We start from the raw sequence: 15,808 nt of genomic DNA on the forward strand, positions 1-15,808 counted from the left end.
AGCAGCAGTGGCCATGGAGAGACCATGCAGAGGCTACAGGGTGCTCCCTCGCAGCTGCCACTGCTGCTGCCACTGCTCAGGACAAGTGTTGACTGTTGACTCATCCTCCTCCCCGAGCTCAGTGGTGGTGGCACCGGCGGAGGAAATAGGGACATTCCGGAATCAAATCAGAAGGTGGCTTTCGTAATTCCAGGACTGTTGTCTCTGGAAAACAGGGAGACTAATAAGTGGGCCTATAAGTGGGCCTCCGTGAAGGGAAAGAAATATATCGGAATCAGGTTGCAGAAGCTGAGGTGCCCCTCGATCCTCATGGCTTCCAAAGTAAGGCCTGTGCATGCTGTATTCTTTACAAGGCAGCCACTCCCATTGTTCTGCCCAGACGCTGAGGTCCAGCTCGGAGGCCCTTCTGGTGGTTCCCTCACTGCGAGAAGCAAAGCTACAGGGAACCAGGCAGTGGGTCTTCTCGGTAGTGGCACCCGCCCTGTGGAACACCCTCCCACCAGATGTCAAAGAGATAAACAACTACCTGACATTCAGAAGACATCTGAAGGCAGCTCTGTTCAGGGAAGTTTTTTATGTGTGACATTTTGATGTATTTTTAATCTTTGTTGGAAGCCGCCCAGAGTGGCTGGGGAAACCCAGCCAGATGGGCAGGGTACAAATAATATTTATTATTATTATTATTATTATTATTATTATATAAGCAAATCATTGCGCTTGCACCAACCATGAGGTAGAATGAGACCATTTTTGCGGGTGCATGGGAGTGATGAATTGGCAGCCCCCTCCAACCTGCCTGTCTCATTTTTCTGGCCATCCCACTTGCCTTCTGGCCCTCCTGCTTCTTTGGGTACCACCCAGCTGGCAAAACACAGCTCTTTCTTGCCCCCCTGCACCTCTTCCCTACCTTTCCCCGAGGAAAAGGCCCTGAGCACGTGACCAAGCCCATTTCATAGCACTGTGTGTAGAATCACACCTAAAGCCAACTCCCAGTGATTATTTGCATTACTGAAACCCTTGCCAATACTTCAGTTAACACCACCTATCCAGCTTTCTCTGTTCATTGTGGACATTTACAACGGCTGGGTTTTCCAAGAGTGGAAACGTAAATTAATTTTATAATGAGACTTCCGCATGAACAACCAAAACTTCCTGCAGATTTCAGTGCCGGCAATGTATACCTTGTTGCCAATCAGGTCTCACACATTTTGTTATGCACTGACCTCTTCCATCCGTAAGCTGGAATCAGGATGAGTTCAGAGGGTGTGTTTTTTAATCAAATTCCAAAACAAATTGCACCATTACCCAAACGGCAGTTATGCTCCATGAAGAAGAAGAATCACTCTTTTCTTCTAGTAAAGTGGCTTTTTCGCCCACAAAAATCACCTTTGGGTTCTGCTGTCCATTTGTTAGAAGACGCTGATGGTATCGATGCCCTGTTCCCTTCGTCCTCTGACTCAAGTTCCTGAATAATATCGGTTTCAAGCACTGCAGTAAGCTGAGGTTTCGACCCTAACAGTGGCCTTTGTATTCTGGCGCTTTCAATCCATTCATTTGTTCTTCTTCTCTGACCTGTAAAACCTGCTGGCTCGACTCTTGAATGCAGCTGCTTCATCTGAAGTGATTCCCGCTGTTGCCACTTTCTTCGCTGTGACCCTGGCCGAGGTTCTGAATTGAGCCTGATGAACACAGACTCGGAGTCGCTGCTACAGTCCCCTGGATTCAGAAACAAGTGAATAATATCAGTGGGGTTCAGCCCCTACATTTCCACCTCCTTCTTCACCTCCTTCTCCTTTCAGACACAAAGAGATTGTTGATAAATGGGCATAACACAACGTAATATGGGAACTTGTTCTCTCTGAGGGCATTTGCTCAACGTGCTGTGCTTGCACTGCAATCCTATACATGCTTAACTAGGACTCAGCTAGATTGGCAAAGAAAAAGCGATTTGTATATGTTGTATATGCGATATAACATTGTACCACCAGAAGGCGCTGTGGAGTCCCGTTTTTCTCTACCTGGTTTCCCTGTTTAAATTTACAGTGCGTTTAACTGAAACGCTTCTTTGATGCCCTAGAAGCAGTGCTGTTTTGTGGTGGTTCTTACCAGTACATAATCTTTTGTTCTTTTTTGCTGCTCCTGGCAGCCATTTTGTGCTGACACTCACAGCACTTCTATCATGATACAAGTACCTGTGCCTCATTTTTTTTTACACTCCCCCCCCCCCTCGGAAGAGGAGTACATTTCATTGAACCTAATGGGACTTAAGGCAACATGCAGAGGACTGAATTGTTAGAGATTTACATCTTCTGCGAATCTGGGTAGGTCAAGGTCAATATTTGGAGAATTATGGCCATTTCATAGATTATGCAAAGGCAAGGCCTGGGTTTTAGACCTGCAAGGCTATAGCCCTCATGACTAGGGAAAAGCATATTCACTGTACAAAAATCAGAACTGTTTCTAGACTACTTGATCTCTTCTTCACCTCATTTTTCTAATGCCATTCCCATTCCTATGAGAGGTGCTTTCCCCCCAAAAAAAATGTTTAGGGGTACTCTCATTTTGACTCAACAAAATCACCATTTTATAGTTCAAATTGGGGAAAATAAATACAGTAAATGGACAAAAGTACAAAGATGCACAAAATGCTTAAGGGTATGCATACCCTTGCATTTCCCCGGAAAAAAAGCAATGCCTGCAAGCATATACTTTATGAGAAATGCCAGCCCAACTTATTTGCCATGCTCCCCTTCCTGCCCCTGCTTCCACTTATCCTTCTCTCCTCCAAATTATCTCACCAACACCCACCTCAGCATTTTTCTTTTAGTTCACCAGATCTTCGACCCCCTTTCCTGTGGCTACACAGCTTACATGGCTCCGTTGCCACCTATATTCTTTTATATTGCAATTTCTGCTCACTATTTTTGGCACAACTAAATGATGCAAGACTAAAAAATCCAAGTTAGGCAAGTCTCTAATTATCCTGTGTCGGAAAATAGGATAGGTTTCGGGGCACCAGGGTTTAAAAGACCCAAGACCAAAGCATTTTAGCTTCAGGGGCCTTTGATAAGCCTTAGGTTGCAGAGGGCAAGTCTTTCATCAGCATCATATGACCATAATACAGTCCCATAAAGAAGCACAGACCCTTTGGCACACATTGGGTGCTTTAGGGCTTGAAAGCATTTGTGGCTACTTACACCTTTACCTCTCTTTTTCCAAATCATGCTTCGAACTATTAATTATAAAAAAATGAGTTCATTGGGTGAGCATGTTAGATACAATCTTATAGATGGTGTCACAACCTACTCTAAAGTCAGCCACACACCCCCAGCATTGCAACCATACATGTGACTAAAAATAAATAAATTGGTTCCTTAAGATGTGTATGTGTGGGTTCTTGTCGAAAAAGGCTGAAGACTGTTTCAGACATAGCACAAGAGCCAGGATGTGCATATGGCTTAAATAGTTTCTTAGATCCTACAGGAGTGTCTCCACCTCCATCGTTCAGCCCAGACACTGAGGTCCAGTGCCGAGGGCCTTCTGGCAGTTCCCTCACTGTGAGAAGTTACAGGGAACCAGGCAGAGGGCCTTCTCAGTAGTGGCCCTCCTATCAGACGTCAAGGAAATAAACAACTATCTGACTTTTAGAAGACATTTGAAGGCAGCCCTGTATCAGGAAGTTTTTAATGACTGATTTTTAACATTTTGTTGGAAGCCAACAGTGTCTGGGGAAACCCAGCTAGATGGGTGGGGTATCAATAATAAATTATCATCATCATCATCATCATCACCACAAAATATTAATTGCAATACCCCACATACTCTCGACCACCAGCACACTTTCTTTTAAGATGCATCATTATTCTCCGGAATGAAAAGTCTTGGTTTTGCACAAGGCACATTAATGGATGCCAGGCCATAGTTATGAATTAGGGATCTGTAGCTGTGCACTACAAAATAAGCACTGAGCCACCACAAATGAAACATTCACATCACTGGGAGAATGTCCCCTAAGACATTCCTTAGCCTTGAGCCTGGCCCGCCGCTGTTTTGTTTTTGTTTGTTTGTTTTACACTAGACACTGTCAAACGCACTGCCCCATGACAGTAATGGCCTCAGTTGCCATAAATGAATGAGTCTGCAGCTGCGCACCCCAAAACAAGCACTGGGCCACCCCAAATGACATCTGCAACACCAGGGGAACACCTGCTACAGAACTGAGCCCAGCCCAACTGCTTCCTTTTTGCCCAAGGTGCTGTTGGTTTCTGCATTTTTTAACCTTTGCAAATGGCGGCATTCCTATCTCCAATCTTGTTTGGTCAAAGGACTAAGTAAAAAAATAATCAGTCCTGTTTACTATTATTTGTGATATCTTTACAGAAATGTCATCGTTCAGATATGCAGATGACACAACCTTGATGGCAGAAAGTGAGGAGGAATTAAAGAACCTTTTAATGAGGGTGAAAGAGGAGAGCGCAAAATATGGTCTGAAGCTCAACATCAAAAACACGAAGATCATGGCCACTGGGCCCATCACCTCCTGGCAAATAGAAGGGGGAAAAATGGAGGCTCCATGATCACTGCAGATGGTGACAGCAGTCACGAAATTAAAAGACGCCTGCTCCTTGGGAGAAAGGCAATGGCAAACCTAGACAGCATCTTAAAAAGCAGAGACATCACCTTACCAACAAAGGTCTGTATAGTTAAAGTCATGGTTTTCCCAGTAGTGATGTATGGAAGTGAGAGCTGGACCATAAAGAAGGCTGATCACCAAAGAATTGATGCTTTTGAATTATGGTCTGCAAGAGACTCTTGAGAGTCCCATGGACTGCAAGAAGATCAAACCTATCCATTCTCAAGGAAATCAGCCCTGAGTACTCAAAGGAAGGACAGATCCTGAAGCTGAGGCTCCAATACTTTGGCCACCTCATGAGAAGAGAAGACTCCCTGAAAAAGACCCTGATGTTGGGAAAGGTTGAGGGCACAAGAAGAAGAGGACGAGATGGTTGGACAGTGTTCTCGAAGCTACAAACATGAGTCTGACCAAACTGCGGGAGGCAGTGGAAGACAGGAGTGCCTGGCGTGCTCTGGTCCATGGGGTCACGAAGAGTCGGACACGACTAAACAACAACAATGTCATCGCAAAGGATGAGTGTGTCTCTCCAAGGGAAAACAAATATTCTGGTAGACACTGTTTCATCCATCCTTTGTCCCAACTTCCACTTAGCGGGAATGTGTGTTTTATAAGGTAAAGGTAAAGGTACCCCTGCCCGTACAGGCCAGTCTTGACAGACTCTAGGGTTGTGCACTCATCTCACTCTATAGGCCAGGAGCCAGCGCTGTCCGCAGACACTTCCGGGTCACGTGGCCAGCGTGACAAGCTGCATCTGGCGAGCCAGCACAGCACACGGAACGCTGTTTACCTTCCCGCTAGTAAGCGGTCCCTATTTATCTACTTGCACCCAGGGGTGCTTTCGAACTGCTAGGTTGGCAGGCGCTGGGACCGAGCGATGGGAGCGAACTCCGCCGCGGGGATTCGAACCACTGACCATGCGATCGGCAAGTCCTAGGCGCTGAGGCTTTTACCCACAGTGCCACCCGCGTCCCATTGTGTGTTTTATAGCTATTTGCAAATTCATAAACAGTGTGAACTGGCAGCAATTCGGCATTTTTCCTGTGTTCTTTTGATCAAAGAGAATTACCTGTTAGATCATCATCATCTCTTCTGGTTGCTTGGGCGTTACCAAAGGGTAAAGATAAGTAACGCATACTTCTGCTGGCAGCCTATGGACAAATAAGTGTGAGACAAGGTGATTCAAATGTGCAGTGTGAATTCTGGTGACTCTGGAAAAAAAGTATGTCAGTGAGAATTGATGGTTACATTTGAAATGAGTGATTAATGTATTGCTCTATTGTAAATGAAAAAAATCTTCAAAAAGTCGCTTAAGCAAACCTGAAACATCTAGAGCATCAATTCAAAGCACACTTTAAAAGGCAGCAGATAACAGAGGGAACTCATGCTAAACCTTGCAAGGTACTTCTTTATGCTATCAAATTTATTTACTGTATGTCATTTTTATCTATAGAAGTATTTATATACTGCCCACGCGCATAAAATATCAAGGTGATGCAAAACATAGAATCACATATTTTAGAATAATGCTTCCTGTAGGAAGTAGCTTTTCAGAGGTTGGAATATAGTTGTGGTGTTGATGAAATCAGGGCAAATAATTAGTGGGACCTCCAAGAAGAGAAGACAGGAAAGGGAAGTACGGTAACTTGTCTATAGCAGATGAAAGGATTGAGAAGTGGAAATTCTATAAGTTGCATCTTCATGAAGAGAGGCAGGCGTAGAGAAGAAGCTTCCTAAGGAATGGCAAATGATTGTACCTTGTTGCAGTTCACAACCAGTGAACACTGAATACCCTAAACATTCCCAAAAAGGGCTCTACAATATCTTACCTTGGTCATGCCAAGTTTACAGGCAAGAATGGTTTTTCCACTAAATAAATTCCAATTGACCACACAGATACAGCATTAAGGTTTCAAAACTGGACTTTGTTTCAGAATCAGAGGCAAATTTCACATAATATTTTCGATACTGCAAATTTGATGGACCCAATGTTGCCACTATTAAACTTGTGTGTATGTGGTGGTGGTGGTGGTGGTGTGGGGAGGTTTAAACTTTTCTGTTCCTCCAGTTCACCTTATGCTGCTCAGCTAAATGAAGACGAGCTGGGAGTGGTGAAATGGCTGGAGGGCAGAAAACCACTTTATTTGGAGCCCCCCCTCCTTTTTTCTGCTGCTTAGCTGATCAGTGAGAAGCCATACTGTGGGCCATATGAGAATAGGCTGTGGGAAGAAGCCCAGGGAGCACAGATTACACTTTTATGAACAAAAAAGGGGTGGGTGTGTTTCTTAGAAACTATGCATAGTGCCCTGAGAACATGCCTACTGTATTGCCTGGAGTATGTACAGATTGCAGTCAAGATATGCACATTGCCCTAGGCCCTTTGGGGAATTATACATAATGGCTGGAGGATGTACAAGATAAAGTGGAGATACGCACATTCCCTAAGGCCTGTTTGGGATTATGCATAATAACTGGAGAACTCATAAAATTCAGTTGATACATGGACGTTCCCCAAGGTCTGCTGGAGATTATGCATATTGACCAAGAAATGTGCATAATTCCCTCTTTGTGGAAAGCTTATGTGCATGAGGCCTGGTGAATGTGTACAATGAGAAGGTCCCAGTGGCACAATGGATCAGTGTGTCTTGCTGTTAATCAGAAGGTTGGTAGTTTGAGCCGACCCAGGGACGGCCATGGCTTGTTTTAACAAACCAGCATCAGAATAAACCACAGTTTTCCTGGCTCAAACATAACAGGAAACTGCAGCTTTTATTTTAAAGTGAGAGTGGATGTTTCAATCCCTTACAGCATGCATTAGGAGGGAGGGAAGGAGGGGTCTACAAGCCTAAGGCTCACTCAGACTGATGCTCATTTTGTTTGTTATGCTTGAAAAATCTGGCCAGCATTACTGTGGGCAAAATAAGCACATATATAGGTCACAGGTAATTTATACCGCAGGTCTAGTCTACTAACCCCACTGTAAAACTGGGCTGAGTAAAGTACTCACATGCCAAAATATTTGGAACCTGTAATTAAAGCAGATACTTGCACCACAGGGCCTAGGGCTTGCCGATCAGAGGGTCGGCGGTTCGAATCCCCGTGACGGGATGAGCTCCCGTTGCTCGGTCCCTGCTCCTGCCCACCTAGCAGTTCGAAAGCACGTCAAAGTGCAAGTAGATAAATAGGTACAGCTCCGGCGGGAAGGTAAACGGCGTCTCCGTGCGCTGCTCTGGTTCGCCAGAAGTGGCTTAGTCATGCTGGCCACATGACCCGGAAGCTGTACGCCGGCTCCCTCGGCCAATAAAGCAAGATGAGCGCCGCAACCCCAGAGTCGTCCGCGATTGGACCTAACAGTCAGGGGTCCCTATACCTTTTTACTTGCAAATAAAGGAAGCAAATTGGACCATCCTAAATCAGATACAGCAGATAGATTTTTGGCAATAACCAATGCCTCCTGTTAGATAGTGGGTTGACATAGCAGCCGGCACAGCGATTTCTTCAAGAAGCTCTTTATTAAGATAAGCTGGAATAGAACTGACTGCGAGCAGCTCAGCCGGCCTGTATTTATAGGCAGCCGGCTGTCAACATTGTAACCACAACAGCTCAGAGTTCCCGCCTAAACTAACTGCCGCGGACCTGAGTGAAAACTATCTACAGACCTGAGTGAAAACTATATACAGTATCCCCCTGTTGGCCCAGGGTGAAACTACACTACATAACACCCCTCCCCACCGAGATAAGGCGTTAGTTACAATCGTAATGGTTTCCTTATATACAGCACTACGCGTAATGGTTCAATTAGGCACAAAAGCATATCGGTTACATTTCCCATACTTAGACCAACAGTGATACCTGTCCAACAACATAGTCCTTTAAATGAGTTGGGCGCTTGGAAACTCTGCCAGACCGCCGGGGACTGGTAGCCAAGTCCGGAGGGCCACACAGTTCTCGCTGAGGCTGTGGTGCGACCCTAGGTGGCGTTGGAACCAACTCCCCTGGATCCGCTGCTGTGGGTGGAGCCTCCGCAAGTGGAGTGGTCTGAGTCTGTTCTGAGACGGCTTGGTTCGGCTCCACGCTGGCAGTTTGCGAGGGAGGTGTAGGTGGGGCCTCGCCATCTGTACGTGTCTCTTCTGGAGCTGCAAGCGCAGTTGGGGGCACCTTGGTAGTGTCTAAGTCGCCAACCCTGCGCCTAAGCTGGTCTATGTGCCGTCGCCACAAACGTCCGTCTTCGAGTGCCACCTGATACGAGCGAGGTCCAGTGACTCCCACTACCGTGGCTGGCACCCAAGGAATGTCCCCCACATAGTTCCGGGCAAAGACCTGGTTTCCTGGGACAAATGACCGTGGTGCGTTGGCACAGCCTGGGGGTTCAGCCACGGCAAAGTCTGGGTGTAGCCGGTCGAGCGGTGACCTGAGGCGGCGGCCCATAAGCAGTTCAGCAGGACTCCTCCCTGTGGCCGCATGAGGAGTGATGTGCTGCACGAACAAGTATTCGGCGACCCGCTCATGCCAGTCTCCCCAGTCCAGGCGCGCCAGTGCCTCTTTTGTCGAGCGCACCATTCTTTCCGCTTGCCCGTTGCTGGATGGATGAAAAGGTGCCGTTAGGGCATGGCGGATGCCCAGTCCCAAAAGATACCGCTCAAACGCGCCTGACGTGAACTGCAGTCCGTTGTCAGAGACAAGGACATCAGGACACCCATGCGTTGCAAACAGGCCTCGCAGCACCCGGATGACAGCTTCGGTAGTGGTGGAGGGCATCAGGGCGACCTCCAGCCATTTGGAATAGGCGTTCACCACTACCATAAAGGTCCGGCCGTGAAAGGGGCCAGCCAGATCGATGTGCACCCTCGACCAGGGTGTCTTTGGCGTCTCCCAGGTGTGTCCCTTAGCTGCCGGTGGTGCAGGCCTCGACTCTTGGCACGCCTGACAGGCGGATACCCAGGCAGTGATGGCATCGTCCATATTAGGCCACCAGACGTAACACCGAGCCAACGCCTTCATTTTGACAATTCCCGGGTGGCCAGCGTGCAGAGCCTCCAGGACGCGCTGACGGAGTCCCTGGGGAATCACGACGCGGTCTCCCCACAGCAGACAGCCGCGATGAGCTGAGAGTTCATGTTGTCTGGTTGCGAAGGGCTGGAACTCCGATGCAAAAGGCCCTTGTGGCCACCCCCTCCACACCCAGTTGAGCACCCGGCTGATGGTGCGATCCTGGGCAGACGCGGAGGCCACAGTGGCAGCCGATACAGGCGCTGCCGGAAGATCCTCAATCAGAAGGAGCGATGAAGCTGGAGCCGGGTCTTCCACAAATGCTGGAAGAGGGCAACGGCTGAGGGCGTCGGCATGGCCCATCGATTTCCCCGGGCGATGGATGAGCCGGTAGTGGTAGGCAGCCAGGAAAACAGTCCATCGCAGCATGCGTGGTGAGAGGACCGGTGGAGTCGGACGATCACCGGCGAGGAGGCCCAGGAGTGGCTTGTGGTCAGTGATGAGGTCAAAAGTCCTGCCATAGAGGTATTCATGGAACCTCTTCACTCCAGCCACAAGTGCCAATGCCTCCTTGTCGAGCTGGCTGTAATTCCGTTCCGTCGGAGATAGTGTCCTGGAAAAGTAGGCGAGCGGTGCTTCTCTTCCATCTGGGAAACGGTGACTAAGGACAGCACCGATGCCAAAAGGTGAGGCGTCGCAGGCAAGGACCAGCGGCCTGGATTCACTGTACTGTACCAGCACACTGTCTGAAGAAAGGAGAGCCTTGACCGCGTTGAAGGCCGCCGTCTCTCGATGACCCCAGGCCCAAGGCGTCTTAGTGCTAAGGAGTCGGTGAAGAGGCTCAGCCACAGTGGCTTTGTGGGGCAGGAACATGTTATAAAAGTTCAGCAGCCCCAGGAATGCCTGCAACTCCGTTTTGTCCTTTGGGGTGGGGGCCTGCTGGATAGCGCGGATCTTGGATGTGGTTGGATGAAGGCCGGAGGCATCGATAAGATAGCCCAGGAACTCTACCTGTGGAACGGCAATCAGGCACTTCTCCCTCTTTACCTTGAGCCCGGCCTCCTGGAACCTGGTCAGCACGGCACGGAGGCGCTCGAACAGCTGCTGGTGTGATTCTGCAGACACCAAGACGTCATCAAAATATGGTACCACGCCCGGAAGCCCTTGCAGGAGACGCTCCATAAGGCTTTGGAAGATGCCAGGAGCCACACTCACCCCGAACTGCAACCGGCGGCAACGGAATGCCCCCCGGTGGGTGACGATCGTCTGGGCTTCAGCAGTGGCATCATCGACTGGCAGTTGTTGATAGGCTTGGGCAAGGTCCAGCTTAGCGAAGACCTTACCCTCACCCAGGGAATGCAGCAGGTGTTGGACAACAGGAACCGGATAAGCGTGCTGCTGAAGTGCCTTGTTGATTGTGCACTTGTAGTCAGCGCAGATTCTCACCGACCCATCTGGCTTGACAGGCGTGACGATGGGGGTTTCCCACTTTGCGTGGTCAACGGGCTCCAAAACTCCTTGGGCGATCAGTTTGTCCAGTTGTTCGTCCACCTTAGCCTTGAGAGCAAAGGGAACCCGGCGTGGCTTGAGCTTGATGGGGGCGACTTGTGGATCAAGGCTAAAGGAGATGGGCGTACCAGTATATTGTCCCAAGGTGCCATCAAAAACCTCGGCAAAGTCTTTGACCAGACCCTCAGTCTCTGCGTTAGAGATGCAGTTGATGCCGGTGACTTCCAGGCCGAGGGCATCAAACCAGTCTAGCCCTAGGAGGCTTGGCCGCTGACCTTCGACCACCACCAACCGGAGCAGGCCCGAAAAATCCTTGAAGGCGATCCGGAACCGGCCAACGCCTACCACGGGGATGTCGTTTCCCTGGTAGTCTCTCAGGTGTACGCGGTGAGAGTCGAGTTGCCTTTTGGATACTCTGGGTACCAGTCTTTTGATAGTGCTCCATGACACGACGGACAGGGCAGACCCGGTGTCGATCTCCATGTCACATGGAGCTCCTTCAATGAGCACCGTGACGTTCAGCTTGCGTCGCGTAGACGAGTCGGTTTGGCCAATCGTGGTTCCAGACGGGCAGCGGCAGTTGGTGAGAGCGAAACAACTTTCCTTGGCAGACTGGAGTGAAGACTTGAACTTGCGAGTCGATGAAGGGGGGGTGTCAGACGGAGCCGATCGGCAGACCTTAGCGATGTGGCCCCTTCTGGAACACCTCCTACAGATGGCGTCTCTGAATCGACTCTTGGCACGGGAATGGTCGCCTCCGCAGCCAGCACATTCCGGTTGGCCCTTGGACTTCTGTTGGAGCTTCCTGCGCTCCCGCTTTGTCTGGTGTACGTCATCATCTTCACTGGAGGATGCCTCATCACTGCTGGCCTCTTCATGATGCACCGGAATTGGCCCCCTAGCAAGACGCGGGCTGCTGGACTTGCGGATCTCCTGGGCGGAGCGTTCAGCAGCTTCTGAGGCCACAGCCTCCTCAATGGCTTTCTGTAGCGTGAGGTCTGGCTTGGCTAGGAGACGCCGTTGCAGATGGATGTCCCGGACCCCGCAGACGATTCGATCCATCAGGGCATCGTCTAAGTCTCGGAACTCACAGTGCATTGCAGCCTGTCGCAGGGCGGTGCCGTAGTTGTTGATTGACTCCCCCTCTGCCTGGTTCCGGTGGTAGAACGCATGGCGGGCAGCAATCTTGGACGGCTTTGGTGCGTAGTGGTTGCGGAGCTTCTCTTGGATCGTGTCCCATGGTGTTGCCTGGACTGCTTCAGGCGCAACCAATGCTCGGGCCGTCTCAAACACCTCAGGCCCACAGAGGCTGAGGAATAGGCCCCGCTTCCGATCCACTGATACTGCTGTCAGCTCGTTGGCTTGGAGGTAGCAGTCGAACCGAGCGAGGTAGGAGTCCCATGACTCAGAGGCTGGCGCAAACGGCGGTAGAGGCACAAATGAAGCCATGATTCCGATGCCGGCGTGAAGGGCGATGGATGGAACACAGTGCTCTAGCCAGAACAGTCAGCTCTGAATTGGTTCTGCCCAGTGATTTCGCTCAGTGATTTCGCTCAGTGATTTCGCTCTGTGATTCAGCTCAGTTCAGAGGCTGGCCGCATCTGGCTGTGCTCTGATGTCCATCCAATCCCACCTTCATCGCCAGTGTTAGATAGTGGGTTGACATAGCAGCCGGCACAGCGATTTCTTCAAGTAGCTCTTTATTAAGACAAGCTGGAATAGAACTGACTGCGAGCAGCTCAGCCGGCCTGTATTTATAGGCAGCCGGCTGTCAACATTGTAACCACAACAGCTCAGAGTTCCCGCCTAAACTAACTGCCGCGGACCTGAGTGAAAACTATCTACAGACCTGAGTGAAAACTATATACAGTATCCCCCTGTTGGCCCAGGGTGAAACTACACTACATAACACCTCCATTGCCTCCCCAGCTTGGGGAAACAAATGTCAAGGAGGACTATCTACTGGGACCTGCTCACATCTCTATTTAAACAACAAAACTTGGCAACTACCTTTTTTACTGTTTTACTTTCCTGAGCAGCTGTGTTTCTAGCTTTCACACTCTTTTCTTATGGCTGTCTAACCCACGGAGACTGTGGCACATGGCTATTGCTGTTTGTTGTGTATGCACCTTTGTAAAACAATAGATACTCTTAGGGAGGAAGAGAGTGCCTGGGCTGCAGATATTTGCAAACCTCGATTCCACACCAATGCCACCTCTTATGTAAGACGTACCTGCCCTCCCCAAGGAAGGCTGTATCCTTTCCTCACGGTTTGCTTCAGGCTCTGCTGGCGACGAATGAGGATTTCTTTGGCTTGCTCCTCATTTGCGTCTGCGGCAAGGCTGTACCTGTTGTATGACAGCGTCTGAAAACAAGCAAATCACAACTCGATATTCTTTCTGTGTGATTTTCTAGAGAGAGCAGGTGACATTTGGGTTTTGACCCAAGTCAACGCACTTGATCCTGCCTTCATTTCCACCAACATGGATCAAACAATGTACATTTTTTTGAAGGAGCATCTCTACCCCCATCGTTCTGCCTGGATGCTGAGGTCCAGCGCCAAGGGCCTTCTGGCGGTTTCTTCATTGCGAGAAGCAAAGCTATAGGGAACCAGGCAGAGGGCCTTCTCGGTAGTGGCGCCCGCCCTGTGGAACGCCCTCCCATCAGATGTCAAAGAGATAAACAACTACCTGACATTCAGAAGACATCTGAAGGCAGCCCTATTCAGTGAAGTTTTTAATGTGTGACATTTTAGTGTATTTTTGGTCTTTGTTGGAAGCCACCAGAGCGGCTGGGGTAACCCAGCCAGATGGGTGGGGTACAAATTATTATTATTATTATTATTATTATTATTATTATTATTATTATTATTATTATTATTACATAGTCTGTATGCCATGGGTAGGAACAATGTTTTAGCCTGAAGACCATTTTGCTTGTGGACAAATGTTTGGAGTCTACGTGGCCGTGGTGGGTGAGGACAGAGAACAACAACAAGTGAACAGAATGACAAATGTGACTCTGACTTTTTTTTACAGTGCATTCCAGCTATGCAGAAGTGAGAGCTACACGCAATCTCTCCATACTCAAGGACACAAACCAGTCAAAAGTACTTGAGGGGGGAAACAGAGGAGGGCCAGTGCATAGCTGTCAAGTGTCCCTTATTTGAAGGGACAGTCCCTTATTCCAGCGCCATGTCCCGCTGCTGTCCCTTATTGATGGATGTCCCTTAAATGTCCCTTAAATGATGTCCCTTAAATTTCAAAGGAAGCAGCTCTTCTCCCTCCCTCCCTGCCGGCCAGGGAGGAGGGAGGCTCCAACTGTGTTGCTTGGCTGTGTTGCTCACCCAATAAGAAGTCTAAGAATGACGGGGGTGGAGCTTGCATGCCTTGTGTGTGGCTAGTTAATGCAAGCTGAGGGGGTTTTTGAATGCTGGACGCCATTTTGTTGCACGTGCTGCTGCAAACTTTGCAGTGCAAAGCCAGGCCGGGGAGCCATCTTAAGTTGAGGCTGCATAGGCCTTGTGGTGCATGTGATTCAGATTCTATTCAGTTGAACCTCTGGTTACAGAGTTGGTTGGACAGTGTTCTCGAAGCTACCAGCATGAGTTTGACCAGACTGCAGGAGGACAAGAAGACTGGAGTGCCTGGAACAGGTGAGGCTGCAGGTCCCTTATTTTGGCTGCTGGTCCCTTATTTTCAAGGCTGCTGGTCCCTTATTTTCAAATCTGTAAGTTGACAGCTATGGGCCAATGAAGTGTTGTGGTCTAGGGGAAGGCCATAATTGGGGAAGAGTCTTGCGGGCCGGGCAGAAAGGCCTCATTTTGGGTTCTATCCAACTCTACAATTCTATGATTTGGTCCCTAGGCCTGAGATTTCCCACCCCTGCCTATAGGGGCTACGGTTATGTAACAACAGTATTAAGCAACTCTAGATTTAAGAAAGCAACAATGGAGTCTTGTGGTGCTGTATTTACGGTGGCATATACATTCATGAATTACTGCCCACTAATCCGTGAAAGCTTGTGACATTAAAATACAAAACTGTTTGTCTTCAAGGTGTTGCAAGATTCCTTGCTGTTTTGCCGCAACAGACTACTGCAACTATCCCTCTGGAAATTGTTTTGCAAAGATAGTCTTTAGTCCATGGAAGCTTTTGCTATAATAAATTTGCTAGTCTACAGAGTGCCACAGGAGCCTTTGCTGGCTTGTGCTGTGACAGATTAAGACGATTACCCCCTTGTTTAGAAACAACCAGAGAGACACTTGTACTATTTGTGTTGTTAAAGCAAGGGATGTCTGCCCCCTGGTGCCAGTCTCGGGAGTCTCCTGCTATCTGGCAGTGTAGTGGCAATCAAAAGCGAATATTCGCAAAGGAAAGGATGGGGGTTTCTTTTCTTTTGTGTTTTGGGGAAACAGCCCAGTGAGTGCAGATATCAAATTTGCAGGAAACACCATTGCCTTAGTGAAACACAAACACACAAAACAAGTACATAGGAACATAAGATGGGTGCAGGATCAGGCCAAAGGCCCAAATAGCATTCCTGTTCTCATAGCAGCCAACCAGATGCCTATGGAAAGCCAAAAATTAAAACCTGAGTGTAACCGTTTTCCCTCCACTTGGGATTTCCAACAACATGGCTATCATAGATACTAAACCACTGTATCTAACCTTCTGT

The 15,808-nt window shown here is 48.8% G+C and overlaps 1 protein-coding gene across 1 annotated transcript in view; it reads right to left on the reverse strand.

Annotated features, from left to right (window-relative positions):
• Window positions 1-705: 705 nt before the first annotated feature.
• Window positions 706-15,808, reverse strand: part of SLC9A4 (solute carrier family 9 member A4) — a 36,879-nt gene continuing 21,776 nt past the window's right edge. Inside the window, exons 10-12 of the mRNA XM_081198347.1 lie at window positions 13,365-13,496; window positions 5,703-5,784; window positions 706-1,716 (exon numbers count right to left, since the gene is read on the reverse strand). Of these exons, the coding sequence (XP_081054473.1) occupies window positions 1,340-1,716; window positions 5,703-5,784; window positions 13,365-13,496 (591 nt within the window). The 3' untranslated portion in view covers window positions 706-1,339. The remainder of the gene's footprint in view (window positions 1,717-5,702; window positions 5,785-13,364; window positions 13,497-15,808) is intronic.

Source organism: Podarcis bocagei (assembly GCF_964188305.1).
Source record: "Podarcis bocagei genome assembly, chromosome: 6".
In the NCBI taxonomy this organism is placed as follows: domain Eukaryota; kingdom Metazoa; phylum Chordata; class Lepidosauria; order Squamata; family Lacertidae; genus Podarcis; species Podarcis bocagei.